At 29.3% G+C, this 22674-nt stretch overlaps 1 protein-coding gene across 2 annotated transcripts; it reads right to left on the minus strand.

Moving 5' to 3' along the window:
- Window positions 1-228: 228 nt before the first annotated feature.
- On the minus strand, window positions 229-21225 carry LOC107450116 (short-chain dehydrogenase/reductase family 9C member 7). 2 transcript variants are annotated; one of them, XM_043041770.3, is made up of 5 exons: window positions 20837-21225; window positions 13446-13664; window positions 5407-5589; window positions 3666-3798; window positions 229-1975 (listed from the first exon to the last, which is right to left on the minus strand). In XM_043041770.3, the coding sequence occupies exons 1-5, from the start codon at window positions 21039-21041 to the stop codon at window positions 1603-1605; spliced, it is 1113 nt and encodes a 370-aa protein (XP_042897704.2). In that variant the 5' UTR covers window positions 21042-21225; the 3' UTR covers window positions 229-1602. The 2 variants fall into 2 exon arrangements, with proteins under 2 accessions (XP_042897704.2, XP_087022246.1); XM_087166120.1 differs by lacking the exon at window positions 20837-21225 and adding an exon at window positions 15549-15695.
- Window positions 21226-22674: the final 1449 nt, after the last annotated feature.

The raw sequence follows: 22674 nt of genomic DNA on the forward strand, positions 1-22674 counted from the left end.
ATTATATGAATAGTTTTGAATAAATATTCTTTAAATAAATTATCTGTTAGACAAAATGATTATTGCTTCCTATGATTACTAATTATTGTTCACCTTTTTCCAGTTATTGTTCTCCTTTTTCTTTGGCTTCCAATATAAGGTTTATTCTTTAAATTGATTCTAAAATTTATCAATATTAATCCCTTTGAAATACTATTCTTTAAGTAAAATAACTACTAAACAGAATGATTATAGCGTGGAACAATTTTTACTGTTCTAAGTTGGAGGATTGCTCTTAATTATAATATATATACATATATTCATTAAACATAACAGTAACTTCATTAAACATACAAGTATTCAACAACAAGTTCAACATTAAACAACAATTATTCATTAAACATACAAATTGGAGATTATTTACAAGTATAGTTACAGTTTGCTTCTTACAAAGTTCAAAAAAATTTTTATATGCTACTAATATTTCTATAATCTGTAATCTTCTAATAATCTATGTAATACTTTTGTACATGAATCATTAAAATAGAGACGAAAAATGAAACACATAAATTTTAAAAAATGCTGTAAGCTAGATTTCAATGAGTACTAAGAAAAAATAACTATATATCTATTAAAAGTACATAATTCTTTTGCTATTGAATTAATATTTTGTAGATATAATCACTGCTTGAACTTGTTTGAAAAGTGAAAAAATATTGTTTTTATATTATATAACGAATATTTCAACTATATGAATATTTTCATGTTCTATAACTTATACCTAAATTCAATTCAAAAAAGGGAAAAAAACTGTATATCAATACAGATATATTTCTCTAATTGACGTCACTTTAATGAATTCAAAACATTTTAAAAACTTATGCATTCAAAATAGTAACATAATAATAAAAACATAATCAAAATTTTAAGCAAAATTCATAACTCATTAATTGCCATAACTTATAAAAGATGTTTTCAATAATTTTAGTAAGCAGTAATTTTGTGTTTTTATAAGGATAAACGAAGACTGCGCGAGTTTGACTTCACCACTTGTGCACTTTCAGTGATGAAAAATTGGAATATACATCATTTTCCTATTCAGTAGAGTATATCAGAGTGAAAAAAATCACATGAGCGTTTTCTCCAACAAAAAGTGAACGTTTCGTTGCTAATAATTATCCATTACAAAACGTAAAACTAGTAATACAAGACGTAAGGCTAGCAGTTATTTAGTTGTTGTTGTTTTTTCTTAGTGTGTATAAAGCAAACATATTTCGTGAAAATGAGTATAAAGTATAAACTGATGGTCTTATGACAACAGAGAACAGACTACGGCAAGTTATTATTCATTAACTACCCAATACATACCAAAGCCTGATCCCCCTTTTTTTTGTACTTTTCTTAATTGAATAGTGCAAAGGAGGGCTTTACCTATTTCCCTTTCTCTCCAATAAAGCAAAAGTTGATGACAACAAAAATATATTTTTAGCTCCATTCTGCAAAAACACAAGATTATTTATAATCTTCGGGGGTACTTAATAAATTATTTTTAAAGTAATTAATCTTGTGCGCTATCTCACATGAGAGGTAAAATAACGAACACTAATTTTCATCAATAGTACTTCATGATGATGAAGATGATGTTGATGATTTCGTACTTCTTGTACCAGATAGTTGTCGATGGCTGGGCTGTATGACATGGCATATTAGCATATCCAACAATCTAATGGGAAGCAAAGACATAATCCATACACGGACTTTGTCAGTTGGTCCAGAACAACGGTAGACGATACCTGGGCTCATGTCAGTCACAGCTTGTTCCATGCTATCTACCACTTCTCCGAGGTAAGGCCTAGCATGCAAGGCCATTTTTTGCATCCGACCCTTAAAATCCTCATAATAAGGAAATCCGTAAGCTTCTTTAATAGCATCTGGAGTTTTCTCCCAAGAATTATCTAAGGCTCCTGTAAGGACATCACTTCTGGAAATCCTGGTTCTATAAAATTGATTTTATTAGCTACATTTGAATATGGTAAATATGACTTTCAAATAAATTAGTTATAGAAGAAAGTTATTAATTAGTTGGTTACCTACAAACAAATTATTGTTTGTTGGTATTGAGTTTGTATACCTTTTCACATCTCCATAAAATATTTAAGTTATATCACCAAAGTGATATTTTCTTAAATTTACCTAAACGCAAAAAGCAAACGCCCTATGCAAACTTCGATAAAAGGAAAAATTTCCTGCCAACACAAAATCTCAATTAAAAGAACTTTCTGTGAGCATTAACTCTTTCACTAGTATCAACACTTTCGTCGCTATCTTATTTTGGCGAAATCTGTTTGAAAATCACGTTTTTTGTTTTTTGTTTCTTTTTGGATTTTTTAAGAAAGTTTAATTTTTATAAAACTCTATATTAATTCATACCACTGGGATGAGTTTCGTAAAAAACCAAAAAGGATGAAAATAGAAATTCGAGCATGTTATATGCAAAAACACTTTTTAGAAAATTGAAAAAGTACCGGAAATTTGAGCAAGAAAATTGTATGTAGGAAACATTTACCCTAAGAATGCTATCAGTATTTTAATGAAAATATAGATGTGAGATTTTGTATACTTTATTTAAATTGTATGAATATTAATCTCAATGAGTGATTTTTAAATCACGCGAATACGAATCTGGATTTTTAATTTTGAAATCGAGTTACTACGAATTTTGATGCTTGATTTTAAAATCACTTGTATACGAATCTCGATATTTGATTTTAAAATCGAGAGAATATGAATTCCGATTTATAATTTTATTCGCGAGAATATGAAACGCGATATTTGATATAAAATCGTAAAAATACGAAATACAATGCGCGATCTTAAATAGCGTAAATAAGAATCGCCAAGTGTAATTTTAAATTATGTGTAATTTACATAATTTAAAAGGATTGCTGGTACATGTTAAATATACAAAAACACATTATATTCTATACAGAAATAAATTTAAAACAAGAAAATTAGAGAGAAGTTAAAATATTGAAATCAAATCGGAAATTATTTCAGGTGCTAAGAAAATATTTACAGTGTGAAGAAGAAAAAAACCAACCACCCTGAATAACTTTTGTTTTAATGATCGGATCTTCACGTTGTAGGACTCAAACTTATTGGTATGCTCAAATCATAATGGTAGATCAAAAGTTATTCAGGGTGGTCCGTCTTTTTTCCTTTGACTCACTGTACCCCAACACAGTTTTTAATCGCGAAAGTTTTCTTTTAAATTCATTAACTAATTTATAGGACATTTTTAAAAAAGGCATTTTATTTAAAATAAAAACATTTTGTGTAAATTATTAAATTATTAGTACTTTTTAAATGATTGACTTAATACTTGCAACTTTACATACATACTTTACATACTACTTTATTTTAACTGTCATTGTGCTTGTGGCGAAATTTCTGCGATTCTTTATGTTTGCGCAACTTAAGCAAAATAAGACAAAAAAAAAGTTTTAGATATTTAATTTTTCAATAAAATTTTTTATGTTTCTTAAATCTTGATTTACATGTGAATATTTCAGGTACCTCCCTCGCAAAATTAAATTACGTTAATAATAATAATATAAATTGCGGAGTAAAAATGCAAATAAATCTTATTAAATTTATTTCAAAACTATTTTCCCTTAATATCTTACTTATACATTGAAGGTTCCACTAAAGCGACTTTTACTCCCCATTTCAGCATTTCTCTGCGCAATCCATCAGCAAAAGAAACCAAAGCGTGTTTCGTCATAGAATAGGATAAAAATCCGGGATAAGTAATGTGACCTAGCAACAACATAAAAATACTTGAATTACTTTTACGTCAAATAAAATGATTACGTAAATAAAACGAATGGATCATTCTGAACAAGTTGAGAATACATCTTTTTTAATATTTTCTGACGCATTTTGCCAAACAATGGGATAATAGCTGAAAATGTTTATATTGTATTCAAATTTGATGCATTTTTAGACACGAAAAAGGTTTTTCTTCTGAAAAGAAATTTCAAAATAATATGCTGAGATTAATTTAACTCACATGATATAAATTAAACTAACCAAATAGTAGTTATACAAATTTTTCAACAGATTACTATATTTGATCAATCTCAGATGACTATATTTGAACAATCTATTTAAATTATTTAAATGAGTCTTTCATATCCTAGATATTTTATAAGTTAATATAACTCAGAAAAAAGACAACTGCTTTTCAAACTGCTTAAAAGAGGAAGAGTTCTAATTCATTGATAATAAGTTTGTTGTATGATATTAGGTCAAACAAAAAATTAAACTTTGCAATCAAAATTCGTGAAATAACCCCAAAATGACTGAATAGCGTGAATGGGGAACAATACTAAGAGTTCAAAATAATGAAGCTGAAATAAAACATTTTAAAAAAAGGAAAAATTTTATTGTAATAATATAAGATACAAGGTATAAAATATTTCATACTCCATATTTTTATTCATGCTCAGTAAACATTCTGTATAAGAAGGTTATATTTAAAAAAAGGAAGAAGAAGAGATAACTACTACTTGGAATCACTTTACTTACACACCAAAAAAAAGTTTTGTTAAGACGCCAAAGCTTTTATCATACTATGCTGAAATAGAAAGTCAGTAAATGATTCCTTCAGAGTTCAATTTAAATGGTAAATAATTGCTCTAAGTCATGTAAATGAACCTTTTTTTAATGTATAATTCTATGCAAATAGCACTCATATGCTTAAAAAAAAGTGTTTTTCTGCTAACTGCATGCATGCATTATGTTTTAGAAATGTACCGGGTCTGGGTATCCGGTGAAAATTGACTCTCTTACCCGGCCAGTTCCCGGTAAAATTTGGATTAGTAATCCAGCCGGTTCCAGCTACCTAGCTGAGTATTTTAACATTTATGCAGGATATTATAAGAATCATATAATTTTCTATCGAGTAAATATTTTACAAGCTATTTATTGTTTTAAAGAAATTTATTGCGCGCTTATATAACTAAAAACAAGTATTTATTTTTAGAAATTTTGAAACTAAATTTTATAAAAAAAGTTTCTGTAAGAAATATGGGAAAACTGTTCGGCTGTAGTTGAATAAAGTGGTGATGAATGAAAAATGTTTTATCTATCAGGGTTTGCTTTGGGATCATCCGATAACTATAAACGCAATTCAAGTGCAACGAGATCTACAATTGTGCAATCTAATAAGCTTTCCGATTTTCGGTGACATTAACAATTGAGAAAAAAAATGTATCTTTTTAACAGTGCTAAACAGAAAATTTCTATAGTGGTTTCCTGTCCTAAATGTTACGATCGCAAATGTTATGTTCACACATGATACATTAAGACAATCAGTTCTAATAATTTATTTATAAAAACTAAAAATTATATTTATTTTTATACCTGCAATACTAGCAACAACTACAACACGTCCCTTTGCAGCTCTCAAAAGTGGTAGAAAAGCTTTGGTAACACGAACAGCCCCCAAAACATTAACATTGAACATATGTTCGATAACAGACATACTGCACCATTCCAACTCTGAAAAGATGGCCACTCCTGCATTATTTACAATGCACCAAAGATCTGGAAAATGCAGAGAGTTTTGGTTAAGTTCAATTAGTATAGAAGTTATAACATTTATATAGAAATTAATATTTATCTTTACTATAACAACAACTTCATATAATAATATCTTACGTTATATCAAAATACCAAAATATATTTCTTACTGTCTAGATTTTTATCTTTGCAGTAATATAAACAATAACTATAAGAACCAATTCTATATTTATAGCTATTGTTCATAACACAATTCAATTGAAAGAACATGATCGACACTATTGAAAGTGTCAAACAAAGTAAAACAAAGTTGTCTCTACTAAACAGAGACAAATTTACAAAAAATAAACTATAGATTGGCAAAAACAATATGAATTCTCAATCGAGTTGCTTTTCTGAAGATCAGGGCTTATCTTGTAGTTGGTATATAGTCGTGTTTTATTTTTAAATGCATAAAATACACCATTGGAACACAATAAAGACGAAATAAAAATAAGTAAAATATCGAACAATCTGCGAAACTTTTTATAATGAGCAAATCACTTTGTTTTTCAACTAAGAGAGCTTTGACACTCTAGGATTCACGTGGTCCTGAACTGAGGTCACAATTTGTGCCCTGGTATTATCGTGAATCATATATATTGTTTAAAGTTCGAATAATTTCAACACAAAGAAATTTTGATCAATGAGTTTTTGCAAAATTATAACTTAACTTAAAGCATTGACTTAAAGACAATGTTATGTTCTATTTTATTTATTTGTTTTTAATACATTAAAAACAATAAAAACGTTTTCAAAATTATTAACCCTTTGTGGTTCATAGTCATTTCGGTTGAACAGGTCCAGTATGCAGATTTAATTGACCTACTTATAAGGATTTATCTTTTGAATTTTTTAGTGGATAGTATTTTGAATTAAAATACAATTAGAATTTTTTGTCTGTGTAATTTTTTATTTACACTTTAATAAAATCCTTAAACAGAAAAAGTTTAAAATGAGGCTTAAATTTAGAAAAATTGAAATATAGTACCCCTAAATTAGATAGTTGAACAAATTTTTACTTGATATAGTAATAAATTGCATTGTTTTATACTTTTATCAATTCAAATGCGTCGAAATGTTTTTAACATGATTAATTTTCTTGATAAATATTAACCCGTTGTAATTGGAGTACTCTAAACAGCTAAATCAACAAGCATTATCGAAAATTTAAAGAAAATAACCAAACCTTAATTTACCTTTTACATAAAAAGTTAAAATTCATGAAGCAAGTGATAGATAAGTATTAATATTTAAAAAAATTTAATTTCTGAGTAAGGAATACTACATGATAAAGGATACTGAGAGTAACCTTTAAAGTTCAATAGGGAATACCTAATAAAATATGGATAATATTAAGTAATATAAAATTTTTAGCAAAAATGCCTTCTGCCTGCTATTGTTGGAAGTTTATTTATTTGAAACAAAATAGAGAAGTCGGAATCAGTAGAATGTGAAAATTAATTACAAGATATTTTAATTACATGATTAATTAAAAAATATTTTATTTATTTATTTAAAATATAAATGGAATTACAAACACTTAGTTGGGAAGGAAAGCAAATGGAAGAAAAAATATATTTATTAGTAGTTAGCATCCATGAAGAAGAGGACAGTTTGACAATTGAGTCAGCAAAGAAATACAGTAAAAAAATCCAAATAAAGTAATGAATGTCTAAAAAAAGAAAACGAGTGATAACATGTACCAAAGACGAATTGAAAATGGTTCATTTGAACCTTTGGCTAACTCAAATTAAGACGTAGGAAAAACTTAGGAATTTTTAATCATAATATTCTTCTAGAGCTGCCTATTTCAAAAAAAGGGAGACAGTTATAAAGCGTGCTTTGGTAGAAAGGGCGGCGAAGATTAATGTCCACAATAAACAACTTTACTCTCATGTTCTCATATGTCATAACATTTGTGTGCTCGTGTAAGTAGAAAATGTCAACACGTACATCTAGGTTATTAATTAAAATTACGTTGTTGTAATGAGATAACATTTTTTCAAACACTGATACATTTTAGTATGCATTGTAAGAAATGGAGAAATCATAAAGAAATCTTTTATTAAAAGAAAAAAAATTAGTTCCTTTTTATTAAAAAATAATAATAATAATTTTATTTATTTTTTATTATTGGACTAGCAACTAAGTTTCCGCTGTTTTTCCTTTTTCTTCCTTTCAGATTTTTAAAAATTTAAAGTGTGGAGCATTTCATTATCTTTGCCAGTATCATTGTCGTTTGACGCAAATTTTCCCGGGGAAGTTGGTTTAATCGTTCTTCATTGAAATCAAATGAGCGGCCAGAGCGAGATGTATCTTTAAAGATAAAATTTCCATTTTTAAACTTGACGTAACTATCTCGAGCTTTTCTTTCAGCTATAGCAGCCTTACCATACACAGCACAAATGTCAGCTTTTGCGGCAATAGAATCTTGATTAAAGGCAAAAAGACAGAGGTGTCGAAAATATTCATTTTACTCGACTCGAAATTCTATTTTGTGATCTAAAAATTAAAATAAATTCGAGAAAAAGAACATAGATTTCGATTAGACAAAACATCCTGTTACAAATTGCCTTTCCTTTTTTTTAAAACCAAAATTTGACATATTTCAATACCTGTAGTATACGCACTAATTATAAAAAAAAAAATTCCAATGAGCAAGGTTACAGAAGACCATTTCATCGCAAAAAGAAAGCAATAGAAAAATAACATGAAAGAAAAAAAGAAAGAAAGAGACGTGATTGCAGAAATGTCCATGAACCAAGAATGCCTCGAGCACGTCAGAAACAGTCGCACAAAGAGGTGTCATTTATTGCTGAACAGCGGCGAAGATGGTTAGCGATCTCATCACGCTCATCATCCTAAGCTCGCAGGGCGGGTCAATAATAATACGTTAAAGATGCTTAAGGAGACAGTTGTGTCCAAGAGAGTTATGTTACAGCCAAGAAAAACTCGGCAACAGTCCTGCGTCTAGTCCACTTAGGGATTATTCCACCAGACCTTATCAGAATTATTAACCGAGTATTGGTTTAAGACAAAGCTCATTCATTTTCTAAATAAGTAGCTTGAGGGGCTTAGGGGATGGAATGTTCGCCTTCCAATGAGGTGAACCGGGCTCGAATCCCAGCAATGGCTGGTCGGTAAGAATTCCACCACCAACTCGCACCGACCACAGTGCTGACGTGAAATATTCTCAACGGTAGACGACAGATCATGGGTTAGAGTCCCCATGCTGTCGGGCTAACAGTGGGAGGTTTTCATGGTTTTCCTCTTCCTGTAACGCAAATGTGGGTTAGTTCAATCAAAAAGTCTTCCATGAAGGCAGATTTCTCCCAATACTTGATCCAGGAGTTCCCTTGTCTTCTGGATTGGGTTCAAAATTACAAGACTATGGAGCTGGTAGTCGTAAAGCTAAAAAATTGGGTATGCTGTTCAACGGTTATAAAAAAAAAGAAAGAAGAAGCTTAACGTTGTCAAAAGGGGCAGCATTCTTTAATGTTAGTAGAATAAAAACATCTATTTCACTAGGTAGTCTGCTAGCTAACAGCAGCACTGCAGTGTCATGGGATACACTACGATCATTCAGTCCCAACTGGTCACATAGTCTAGTCACAGTAGGAACTTATTGAACTCAAAGATCTCGAAGGAAGTAGGAATCGTATTAGAATCCACTACGAGAATCACGGCATAAAGATAAAAAGCTTTTGCGAAACTCTTCAAGTGGCAAAACAACCATGACAGAGACACACAAATCGCAGCAACTCAACTATCGAAAGCAGTCGTACCTTTTCCTTCTTGGGCATAAAAAGAGAACAGGTAGCTATATACTATACGGTTATAAAAAAAAAGAAAGAAGAAGCTTAACGTTGTCAAAAGGGGCAGCATTCTTTAATGTTAGTAGAATAAAAACATCTATTTCACTAGGTAGTCTGCTAGCTAACAGCAGCACTGCAGTGTCATGGGATACACTACGATCATTCAGTCCCAACTAGTCACATAGTCTAGTCACAGTAGGAACTTATTGAACTCAAAGATCTCGAAGGAAGTAGGAATCGTATTAGAATCCACTACGAGAATCACGGCATAAAGATAAAAAGCTTTTGCGAAACTCTTCAAGTGGCAAAACAACCATGACAGAGACACACAAATCGCAGCAACTCAACTATCGAAAGCAGTCGTACCTTTTCCTTCTTGGGCATAAAAAGAGAACAGGTAGCTATATACTATACGGTTATAAAAAAAAAGAAAGAAGAAGCTTAACGTTGTCAAAAGGGGCAGCATTCTTTAATGTTAGTAGAATAAAAACATCTATTTCACTAGGTAGTCTGCTAGCTAACAGCAGCACTGCAGTGTCATGGGATACACTACGATCATTCAGTCCCAACTAGTCACATAGTCTAGTCACAGTAGGAACTTATTGAACTCAAAGATCTCGAAGGAAGTAGGAATCGTATTAGAATCCACTACGAGAATCACGGCATAAAGATAAAAAGCTTTTGCGAAACTCTTCAAGTGGCAAAACAACCATGACAGAGACACACAAATCGCAGCAACTCAACTATCGAAAGCAGTCGTACCTTTTCCTTCTTGGGCATAAAAAGAGAACAGGTAGCTATATACTATACGGTTATAAAAAAAAAGAAAGAAGAAGCTTAACGTTGTCAAAAGGGGCAGCATTCTTTAATGTTAGTAGAATAAAAACATCTATTTCACTAGGTAGTCTGCTAGCTAACAGCAGCACTGCAGTGTCATGGGATACACTACGATCATTCAGTCCCAACTAGTCACATAGTCTAGTCACAGTAGGAACTTATTGAACTCAAAGATCTCGAAGGAAGTAGGAATCGTATTAGAATCCACTACGAGAATCACGGCATAAAGATAAAAAGCTTTTGCGAAACTCTTCAAGTGGCAAAACAACCATGACAGAGACACACAAATCGCAGCAACTCAACTATCGAAAGCAGTCGTACCTTTTCCTTCTTGGGCATAAAAAGAGAACAGGTAGCTATATACTAGCAATTCAACACCAGAACAAGATGCTATAATTAAAGGCTCACAACAATAAGTTAAAATAGGCTCAATAAATAACTTGCAAGTTAGACTTAGAAAAGTTAATTATTACCCCATCTTGAGTCACAGCCAGTCGTTTCAAAAGTGCCATTCCACGTGAGACAATTTACTGTACACTCTACATAATAATAACCAGTAGAAGGTTACATCTAAATAACTTAAATAATAACTTTCGGGAATGACTTGCCCTTTCACATGATAGGTCAATATGCAAGGGCTGGTGTAAGAGAGAGAAGGATAGAGCGACAATCCAAATTAACCCTGATTTTTCACAATAATTAGTTACATAAATTTTCAGTAAATTTTGCTTATGTTGACAGTTCATATGTAATAGAAGAAAATCGCCAAATTCGGTACGTCTCGTCACTTAAACTGGACCAATATCATAATTTCAAATATGTTTATATTATACTCAGAAAGTACGTGGAGAAAAAAAATTCTGGTAAAACTATCTTACAGTACACATTTTTTATTTAAAAAAAAGAAAGAAAAGAAACATATTTCTGGTTAAAACCAAAGGTATACAAATGTAAGAAACAACTTTAAAAAAAAACGCAGTTCATTTACTGTTTACTTTTATTAAAATTTACGCACACCGTTATTCTAAAAACTCAAAATCTATATCGTACACAAGAACTGCTGTTGCCTAAGCATGGAATACTAAATATGTAATAAGAATATAATTAATGTTCACGTTCACACTTTTACACTGGACGTATTTTAACGATTCATGTTTTAATTCATGGTTCATATGGTAACGGTTTACTGGTAATTCTGGTATTAAGGATTAGGGTTCTAATTACCAAACATTTACTAAAAAATTCTAAAATGGATAAGTAAATTTTATAGAATGAATGGTTTTTACGCCATGTTCTAAGATATTTCTATCGCATTTACCAAATTTTATCATACATTATAAAGCCATACTTTATTGCTAACTTTACCAAAATTATTACCGAAGTGGTGCGGTAAAAATTACCGAACTTTTTGGTATTCCCATAGAGCCGAAAACACAGTAAATTTTACCAAACTCTTTTCACAGTCTAAGCTCACATTTTAGACCTAAGCAAGTACGAAATATTCTATATTGTAATAAAAATATCAGCGACCATCAGAAGAGAAATCCCTCACTAACACAAACATAAAATTATTGAGGTTTCATTATTTATTAAAAATTTCAATGAGATATTCTATTAAAACCATTCTAAACTCACCAGCTTTCAACTCTGTTATTTTTTTATCAGCTTTCAACTATAAACTTAAGTTTTACCTTTAAATATTATCGATTTAAGTCAATGCATGTTAATTTGTTAATTCCATAATAAAGTAATTCTAAAATTTGTAAACCATTGTACTTTGCGAATAAATATAATAATAATAATAATTGTTATTATTATTATTATAATAATAATAAATTATAATAATATTGCTATTATTATAATAAAAAAAATAATAATTGCAATTTGCATATTGTTTATTCTGAAACTGTTTAGTACTAGGTGAAACAATGTTAGCAGATATTGATAAGATAAGATATCATTTCTTTGTTTATCCCCGATGCTGATAATCATGTCAAATGGTTACATTTAAATGAAGGGAAAAGGAAACATTAAAGGATGCTGATAGGAAAACTCTGAAGAAGGAAATAACTGAAATCTCTGTACTTCTTTTTATTCCACTGAATTGATAATTTCATCACTTTGAAAAGATAATAATCAAATGCGAAGTGTTGGGATAACCTAGATTCTAATCTTCTGTGTTTCTATATTTAATAGAAAACAGATAATATTGAAAATACAAGTTTAGTATGTCAGTAAATAAATAATAATATTGAAATTTATTAATGGTTAAAAATAAAATGCGCAGGTGTTCCACATTCACTTCAGATACTTTTACAATCTTCATTAAAAGTAAAATACAAATATTACATTAGGGGTTGCTCAGTTAGAGCTTATGCCAAGAAAAGCGACAATTTTATGGAAATCTGATGAAGCATAAATAAATTTTATCCCAATTAAACCGGGATTTAAAGCGTGAGAAACAAATTTCTGAAGTCAACGGAAGGGCTTTAAAACAACTAAAAGAACTAAAAACTGATTATAATAATTACTAAAAGTGTTTAGTTTCATCTCAATAATCATTCGCCAGATTTTGATAACGTTTTAGCAACAAAAAAAAAATTGACTATTTTTGCTTATACATTTTCATTTCAATTTTGTCAAGAATTAAAAATATAAATATAAAATCCAATGACTACAGAGCACCTCGTGTATCTTACTTTTACATATGTGACTTTTTTAAATTTAAGATATTTTGAATTAACATAGTAAAAAAAAAATCCTTTGAGATTTGCTTCGGTCAACCATTTCCAGTTTTATGAATACAATCAATAAGATTTAATATTAACAAAATGAATCCTTATACACATAACCAGGAATAGCATTTTTTTAAAAAATGTTGTAATTTAAATTAATATTTCCTTTGCAGTTACATAAACCTACATAATTAAAGATAATTTAATGTCAAAGATTTTTCAAATTCAAGATATTTTGAATTAATTTAGTTAAGAAATTCGTTTGTGATTTGTCTTGGTTAACCATTTTTATTTTTATAAAAACTATTAATAATATCTTAAATTAACAAAACGAATCCTTATAAACACTTAACAAAAATAACACTTTTCTTTTACTTTTGTTATACAGCTGAAAATTTTAAAATTTTGAGTGAGCATTATTTTAGAAGTCAAATAAACTTACACTACTCACCATTATCTCCTAAGTCAGCTTCCACTTCTCTGCAAACATCATGTATTTGCTTATACTTTGTAACATCCAACTGATGAATTCTTACGAGATCTGATGATTCTTTGATCTGAAGCAACTCACGTGCGCCTTCACTTTCCAAAGACAAACAACAAGAATACACCGTGAAGCCTTTGCTGATCAAACGCTTTGCTAAGTCTAATCCAAACCCAGTGTCACAACCTTAGTGATCAATAAACAAAACTAAGTAAATTATAACGAGATATTTTAGATAAAATTGTACAAAATGTGAAAAATGTTTCTTGAATGATGAATGGAGGGTGAACAGAAGGTTTAAATTATGCATGTTCATTTTATTTTTCGAAAAAATACTTTCTTAATAATATTAAAGTTTATCCCCCCCCCCGTTGTCCTAGTAGGAGGGAGAGAAGCAATTTTAAATGGGCTAATGCTTCTTGTGACATAAGAAAGGAGCGAGTAAGGCAAGCTAGAAAAAGGTTTTAAATAATTTTTCAGCAAGCTGTGTAAAAATTTTAAATCAAAAATCCTCTCGAAAAATTAAATTTCAGAGGAATTAAACATGAATTTAAACTTGAGCTTTAAAGACTCAATTTAAAAAATAGTAAAACTTTTTTTGGATGTGTTACTTAAAAGTTTCAAGTGTCTCAATCAATTTTGCAAATAGAATCTAGTGTTTGTACGCATAGCTATGCATTCAAATATTATTGTACCAACAAAAATATCAATTACATAGTTATGCATTCAAATATTATTGCATCAACAAATATATTAATTTCTCAATACACAAGGAGATTGATATTTCAAAACTTTGTTACGTATTTCTAAAGTAGTTTTTATATCATTTTGTCCCCAATAACGATTAGAAATGTATTTACGACATTTGTATAAATAAGAAAAGTTTCTCCTTATCAAATGTTTTCATCAAATGCATGTATAACAATTAAAATAAGACTCGAGTCAAACCAGTTTTCCACAGTTTAATGATACATAAAATTTAAAAACTATTAAGTTAAACTACGTATATTAAAAGAAAAATTACGTGTTGTGTCAATATTAAACTCTTAACATTACTAAAACTAATAGTATTGACTAGCACGGTTTTAAATAGTTTTTTCGTAGTTAAAGTCACTGTCAAAAGTGGAAAAATATAAACTATAAAGATGATAAATTAAATAAGTTTTTCAATGGATCTAAAAATAATGAAATACATTTAATTGAATGAAAAATGCATCTGTCTGTTTCACGAAGTAACGTCTATGAGATAAGATGCAAATATAATCTCATTTAAAAGATTTTATCACCGTCTGTCATTCTTATATGCTTCATACTCAGAAAAGCAGCTCTTAAAACTTTTATCAATCGTTTCTGTCACCTGTCAAGCAAGTGTTTTAATGAGATAAAAAAATTCCCTTTTTTTACTGTCTAATAATAGTTTTCTTTTAAAACTATTGCATAGATCTATGTTTTGTAGATAAATCAATGTTTTAAGATTTTCTACAGAAATATTATAAGATTTATTGACTGTAATCCAATGTTTAAGTTATCCAGCCATCCTCTATGCCAGGGGTGGCCAAGCTCCTTAATAGTAGAGCTATTTTTCAAAATTTGACATTTTTTCCGAGCCGCAATCAAATACGTATTTAAAAGGTATGCAAAAAATATATAATTTTTTTTTTACAGAAATTATATTTATTGAAAACACATAAATAATAATACAAAATATGTGTATATTTAAATATTTAAAATTAAACACATATATTTTACTTCTCTTGATATTTCATTAAAATTTAGTGAAAAATTGGTGACAGTACTTCTCAGTAATTCTTTGAGATGCTGGTTAGTTAATAGTGAACGGTGTTTGGATTTCATGAATTTTAAAGCGAAATAAAATGATTCACATAAGTAAGTTGTTCTGAATATTGAAATAATTCGACAAGCAGCCTTTTTTTAATTCTAGTACAAATTTCCAAAATTCAGTAATCAACGTCGACTTATATTTTAATTGTAGAGCTTGATCGTCTTACATCTCTCTTAATTCTAATTCTTCAGATACTTTTTGGGTCATAATTATATTGGAAAACTCACCTTGAATTATGTTAATTTCAAATGGACTCAGAAAAATATTAAAATATAATAGCACAAAAATGAAAAGGGAACTCGGGCACATTTATCGAGAGCAACAAATAATCCTTCAAAGAGCCGCATGTGGCTCGTGAGCCGCAGGTTGACCACCCCTGCTCTATGCCATAATATATTATTAGCAATAAAAAATGTTTTAAATTTTTTCAGCAAATTTTACATAACGCATATTGTTATCTATTACACGTTGTATAGCCATTGTGTAACAGATAACACATATTGTATCTAAATAATAAATAATGTAATAGATAAAACATATTGTATCTATTACACAACGACTATACTATTTTCTAACACATATTAAGGAGTTTAAATGGTATTTCCTAACAAAATTTTCGATTTTTTTTTTTCTTCGAAAAAAAATACATGTAATTTGAATTAATTTTACACCAAGATAATACTTAAAAAACTTCCAAAGTTACAGCAAAAATACTGAAGCCCACTCTCTGGAAACAAAAATAACACACCCATTTTCTAAATTGGAATCATTTGCAAACTCAAATATTTTGCTTAAAGTTATTTATTCTAAGTTTTGTCTTTAAAACTGTTTTTCTCAATTCTTCTTTTTTCCCCTGCGCGTAGGAATTCTTGACTGCTAATAAACCTATTATGATGAAACTTCATAATTGGTTTAAGCATAGCTTACGTTCATACAAGTAGATAAATATTTACAAAAATTTTAAATTATTTTATGGTTCAAAATAATTTTTCTAACGAAAAATCCAAAATATTCAGTTTTTCTTAACTTAAAATATACTTTTAAATTTAACTAGTATGATCTTAAAAAGTGCATATTTCTCACATGGTTTGTAAGACTCTTCTCGTGCGCGCAAGCCGTCATAGTATCTTTTTTTTTTCTTCATCCTTAGCTCTAAAGGAAATTAAATTATAAAAAAAAGTTTAGTGCATTTAATTAATGTCTGTTCTCATGTTAAACTCCAGTAAAATTTTGGATAAGTTATGGAAAGTCAAAATAAAGGTGCACATTGATGCTTCCTCAATTAAATCAAAACCACCTAGACCATTTGAAATTTTTCTGAGATTATTCTAATTAAGTAAAAAGAAAGTGTAATTAAAGAATAAATTAACGCCACTATATAAACGATTAGTGATAATAAATTATAATAAAAAAAAATTAATAGAAAAATAGTATTCTTGTTTTGAATCGTATAAATTAGTCATTCGGCACTTTATATTAAATGCTGGTTTATAGTTTCTTTAAATTATGTAGTTAATTTTCAAAATTGAAATTTCCATAATAGTTTCAATTAAAAACAACTTTTTCAATTTTAGAACAGCAATGAAGAAGTTAATAATTTCACCCACGAAAATAATATGCAGCATTTTTACTTATTAAAAAGAAAAAATACTACTTATACTAAGAGCACTGCTGATTTTTCATTAGTAATTAATTTGTCCTGTTTCGCCTGCTATAAATTTGCAAGTCGAATTATTATTTTTTTTTTAGGTCCGATTATATTCCTGTGCTTACGAAACCAACAGCACCGCCACTTTTATTTGCATACAACTCGTTAACTCAGAAAATGTTGACTCCAATTTTAATACTAAAAATAAACGCTGTGTAGATCACACACATCAGCATGCTGATGCTTTAAAACAGTAAGGAAACTTCTCTTCTTCATGCCTAAGTTTGACCTTCATAAAAAATTGTATATGTTTATTCATGAGTAAGGTTTTGAAAATTTAAGCTCATTAAGTTTTACGAGCTACGTTTTTCTAGAATTTAGCTGACATAATTTCATTTTCAGGCCAGTTTCCATGACACAGAAAGAAAAAAAAAAGACTCAATTCGGGAACAATTGGGGGGAAGCTGGAAACTGCTATTTGTCACTTGGGCCCGATATGGAAACCTTGAGTTCCCAAAATGAGTTTAAGCCAACACCTTCAATTACTGAGGGGGAGAAGGGGTCCAAAGGGTGAACTTACAACCTTAGAATGTGAACAATTATTTTGTCCTTGTGTATTTTTTGCGCTAAATCATATGATATCAAATTAAATCAATTCAACAAATAGTTTAGAAGTTATAAAGGATTTAGTAAGTACAAAATATGAAAAGTACAATTTCTGATTATACCTATTTTGCTCACGGAAATACGGAATAAAAATTTAAAGAAAATAATACCTCACTTGTTTAGTTAGACAAGTGAAGCATTATTTTCTCCAACTTTGTTTGCTTAATCGAATGAGACCAGAGCAAAATCGGTAATAGTTCAAAAATTATGCATAAATAGAACAGTTTTGTACTTACACCTCCGGTAGCAGAATTTATGGTGTTGATCTTCCGCACTATTTTCCTTATTCCTGATTTGCCTGCGACTTCAACGCAGTCAACGAAATTGTGAAAATTCAACTTAATCTGACATACGCTTAGCCGAATTTGCTAATATAAGGGACCTTAAAAATTATGAATTATAACTTTATGTTTAAATTTAAGTTGAATTTTATACAATGGTATTAAAAAAAAGAATAAAATCCTACACAGTTAAACCTGTAATCAAGTAACAGAAAAAAATTACTTATTGTTCCTTGCAGTCTTCCCTCATTTCAGCTTTTTAATTATTATTAGAAACAAGTCTAGAGACGTTTTAAAAAGAAGTCCTAGATACCCCTCCCCCCATTTGTTTTTTTTTTTTTTTTTTTTAAGAATAAGAAGAAAACTTGCGTGAAAAAATAACCTGCAGAAGCTGTAATAATCTGCAGCTCCCGCTGGCGGGGTTCTGCCACTGGGCCTACCTATGCCTGTGCCTATTTATGCATTTTACATAGCTATCTAGACAAATGCAGTATTGTTTTTTGAGCTTTATTTTTTACGCTGAATTCAGTGAAATTAAAAAGTAAGACATGTAGGTAGATATAAGTACAAATTTGCACTTCTTATCGAGAGAAACTATGATAACATTTGAACTATTAGTTCTATGGATTTATTTCAATTTAGGCTGAAATTCAATGAAATCAAAAGTAAGACATGTAGGTAGTTATAAAAACAAAACTCTACTTCCTATCGATAGAAACTAAGATCATATTTGAACTATTAGTTCCATGGATTTATTTCAATTTAGCATAAAAAAGTACATGGGAAATAATACCTCATACGCCCAAATAATTATTTTGAAGCCGAAAATTTGTATATTCAGTAATTGTAATTTTTTACACTTCGGACTTACTAAATTCTTTATAACTTCTAAGGAATATTAGTTTTATCGACTTGATTTTGTGTGTCATACGATTCGGTGTAAAAAAAAAAGCTACATAAAAATCAAGGCTTCATTTTCCCATGTAGTAAAATTTAATAATAAATATTTAAGCTATGCTTACGAAATTTTGTGTAATTATTCCGTATGGTAACTGCCAGAAGTTATAAATCTATTGCCACATTTTTTGGCATGCGGTGTTCAAAAACATTATTTTCCTTATGTAACTTATTGTCGGTTTCACAATCCCCTAAAAGCTTTCAATTTCATTAAATGAGAAATAGCACATCTATACCATGTATGAGAAATAGCATGATCTAAACATTTCTGAAATTATAAAAAAATTCGTCGAGCATTTCTGTAGAAATATGAAAAAATGTCTTAGTATAGAAGTGTTTCCATTATTTTGTTCACAGACTGTATTTTCCTTTTCAAGTACTTAGGAATTGGCATATTATTTAAAACTTGAACTGACCCAATAAAGAATGTATTTGGAATCAGATGAGAGCAATATTGAGTAATTCAAGATGATAGGTCTTCTACTTCTGTTTGAAATTTTATTATTTTTTCTAATGCGTTTTACAGAAACACGTCATTTTGCGGAACATTTAAACTAAGATCTATCAAAACAAAAAAGCATAGAAAAATTTGAATTACAAAACTTAAATAAAAAAAGATAGACAAAAATAATACATGAGTAAGGTTAGGAAAATATGTAGTTATTTTTTTTTATTTATTTATTTTTTTTTTTGTCATTTGCAATATTTTCTGCAAAGTTTCATATAGGCTGATGTTCATTTTGTTCGTGAGGTCTAATAAATGCAAAATCTTAAAAATTTGATTTTATAAATGAAGACTAAAAATGAACGAAATAAGTCATTTAAGTAACATTCATTTAAGTAATATTCATATTATAGTAATATTCATATTAATAGTTAATTTAAATCATTGATTTAACAATAATTTAAATCTAATATAAAAATTAATTACTAAATTAAAGTTATATGTTTTGAAAACTGTGATAGATTGCTTAACGTTTCGCATGTAATGAGCTAACTGTTTACCCCTGAAAAAACTACTTGGTTAAGAAAAATATTAATTAAGTAAGAATATACTACAAAATTTTATTTCTCTGTAATGTTATCTTCATTTAGTTTATCTCTCCTATAAGTTTTATCTCAAATCAATATTTTCTCAGGTACCGCAACTGTTAAGAAAACTTATTGTTAAATAAGTTTTCTTAACGAAAATGTATAATTAGAAAGATATATAATTAATTTTTGAAATATAAAAATGTCAACAAAAAAATTCATTTTCGTACTTTTTGATTTTCAGTTTATAATTATTTCTTCAGTATCAAGATGTTCAATATCGAATTTGCACTTTTTTTTTCAAGTATACAACCACTTTAGTTAGTTATACTACTAATTAATTAAAAATGTTTTTGTTTTTTTAATTTTTGGAAATCTTAAAATTTTCTGTTAAAATAAATTTATTTTCGCATTTCTTACTTTTTATTTAATGAAGTTTATGATTAATCATCATAGCTTTCCATTAAAATTTAATAACTTGTTTAAGAAGATTACTAACTAACTATAAAAAAACTCGTTCATTAATTATCGGAAATGTTTTTAAAATGTCTATTAAAAAAAAATTTTTTTTTGCAATTCTTGCTTAAATTTAGCTCTGCAAGTTTACCTACAACTGACACATCTTTTCACACCAATCCAATAACTTGTTTAAGAAGCAGGTATTCTACAAATTTTCGGGAATTCAATAAAACATCTATTCAAATAATTTCCTTTTCTTCGTTATACTCATTTCTGGTTTTTGTCCACAAAATGCTCCACTTCAAACAAATACAGCTTTTCTCTCAGGTTTAATAACTTGCTAGTTAAAATTATTTATTTATAAGAAGAAAAAAATTCTATTAATTTCTTAGAATGTTACACGAATATGTATTCAACTTGAATTTCTTCTAGTTATGCTCGGTTTTTAACTTATTTCATTACAGTGTCTTACCTGTTATTAGAACAGCTTTTTTCTCAGATGAGACCACCCGTTTAGGTAGAACAGACAATATCCACCTAGAGATTATATTTGCCGTATACATGACCACCACGATCCATCCTACAGTGGCAAACATGATATCAATGTATTTATTTCGGCCAGCGACGCTTATTAAAAGCGCCAAAATTAAAAAGAATATTCCAACTGCACGAAACATATTGCTCACTTTTTTTAAGGAATGTTTGAAGGCCGCGCGTTTTTATTACCTCACTTCTTGAGTAAGATCAAACACTTCCAAATTGACGATTTCTTACTCAAATATTTACTTTCACGCTTTGGCAGCCCTAAGTGATGAGTGTCGCCTCGTTTCCTGGATATCCGATTGGAAGAAATAAAAAGGCGTGTTTTGTTCTTCGTTTTTTTCTATTATCATTTTTTTAGAGTGTTAAAGTTGTACTTGAAAGCAAAATACAGATAGCTATTGTTTTCAGCCTTTTGATAAACATAGAAATCTATTTTGATTAAGTGGTATCAGTCGGAACAATATCTTTTTCATTATATTTATATATTTCATTCAATTATTGTCTCGTATTTGAATTTATTCTTAGGTTATTTGTTATTGCTTTTTTAATAACAGAAATAGCAACGAAAAAAAAGGTATTTCAGCTAGCAATCCCAAATATCCAAGATGTTAGCGTCCAGGCCGCTGCCCGCTGCAGTTAGCGGCATCTCAGTATCACTATTTCTTAGAAAATATATTATTAATGAAAAACAAGAAAAAAAATATATAAAAATTAAATAAAATTTCAAATATAGAATACATTTAACTCTGTCAAGGAAAAACTAGTTTACCCTCGTCAAAATTTGAAACAATAAGGTTTACCTCCGTTTCCATCGAATTCTGAACCATCATAGACTACATTTAACTCCGTCCATGAAAAACTAGTTTACCCTCGTCAAAATTTGAAGCAATAACGTTTACCTCCGTATCCATCTAATTCTGAACCATCATAGACTACATTTAACTCCGTCCATGAAAAGTTTACCCTCGTCAAAATTTGAAGCAATAACGTTTACCTCCGTATCCATCTAATTCTGAACCATCATAGACTACATTTAACTCCGTCCATGAAAAGTTTACCCTCGTCAAAATTTGAAGCAATAACGTTTACCTCCGTATCCATCGAATTCTGAACCATCATAGACAAAGAAATTTTACATCCTACATCGAACAAGTTTATAACTTTCTGCTAGAATTTTTGAATGAAACTAAATTGAACTGTGTTCAATTAAGAACGGAAACCCTAAAAATCTTCGTTTAAACTATCGAATAATAGGATATGATCACCGTTCGAGATATTTTAAAACACTGTGGTTAAAGTATGTAGTGGACCCAGGGCCGGTGCTAAGACTTGTGAGCTGAGATTTAAAAAATAAATTAAATGTTGGTACTTACCTTTTTTTTTAAAAAAAAGAAGCGAAACATCAGAATAAAAATATTGTAATGTGGATTGATTTTTGATTGATTTTTGAGTTAATTTTGGAAATAATTCATACCTGTTAGAATATTCAGGATAGCATTCATTAATAGCATTTTTCAAAGAAAAAGACGCTTGTGAATAATTTTAAGTACTCTATCGCTCCCCTTGCGATAGCTTGATAAGAGGGGGGAATATGAATTTTGGGCTACGTACAGAACCGTCATGGGGTATGGTATTTGATCAGACTTCTTCAATATGTAATATCCCCCCCCCCACCTCTATTGTAATATTCGGGTCTCCGCCTTATTTATGATATTCAAAAAAAATTATAATTCAAATACAAAAAGTATGTTAGGTCATATATTTTTA

The sequence above is a fragment of the Parasteatoda tepidariorum genome, chromosome 6 (genome assembly GCF_982258835.1).
Source record: "Parasteatoda tepidariorum strain Cologne lab strain chromosome 6, Ptep-v5.0, whole genome shotgun sequence".
In the NCBI taxonomy this organism is placed as follows: Eukaryota; Metazoa; Arthropoda; class Arachnida; order Araneae; family Theridiidae; genus Parasteatoda; species Parasteatoda tepidariorum.

What these genes read in the sequence shown, in the direction of transcription:
- LOC107450116 (XM_043041770.3), bottom strand. Translation starts at nt 21,041, where the DNA reads ATGTTTCGTGCAGTTGGAATATTCTTTTTAATTTTGGCGCTTTTAATA. An exon ending in AGCTGACTTAGGAGATAATG is followed by an intron (nt 5,590 to 13,445) that starts GTGAGTAGTGTA and finishes TGCATTTTCCAG; the next exon opens with ATCTTTGGTGCATTGTAAAT. An exon ending in GTGGAACCTTCAATGTATAA is followed by an intron (nt 1,976 to 3,665) that starts GTAAGATATTAA and finishes TCAATTTTATAG; the next exon opens with AACCAGGATTTCCAGAAGTG.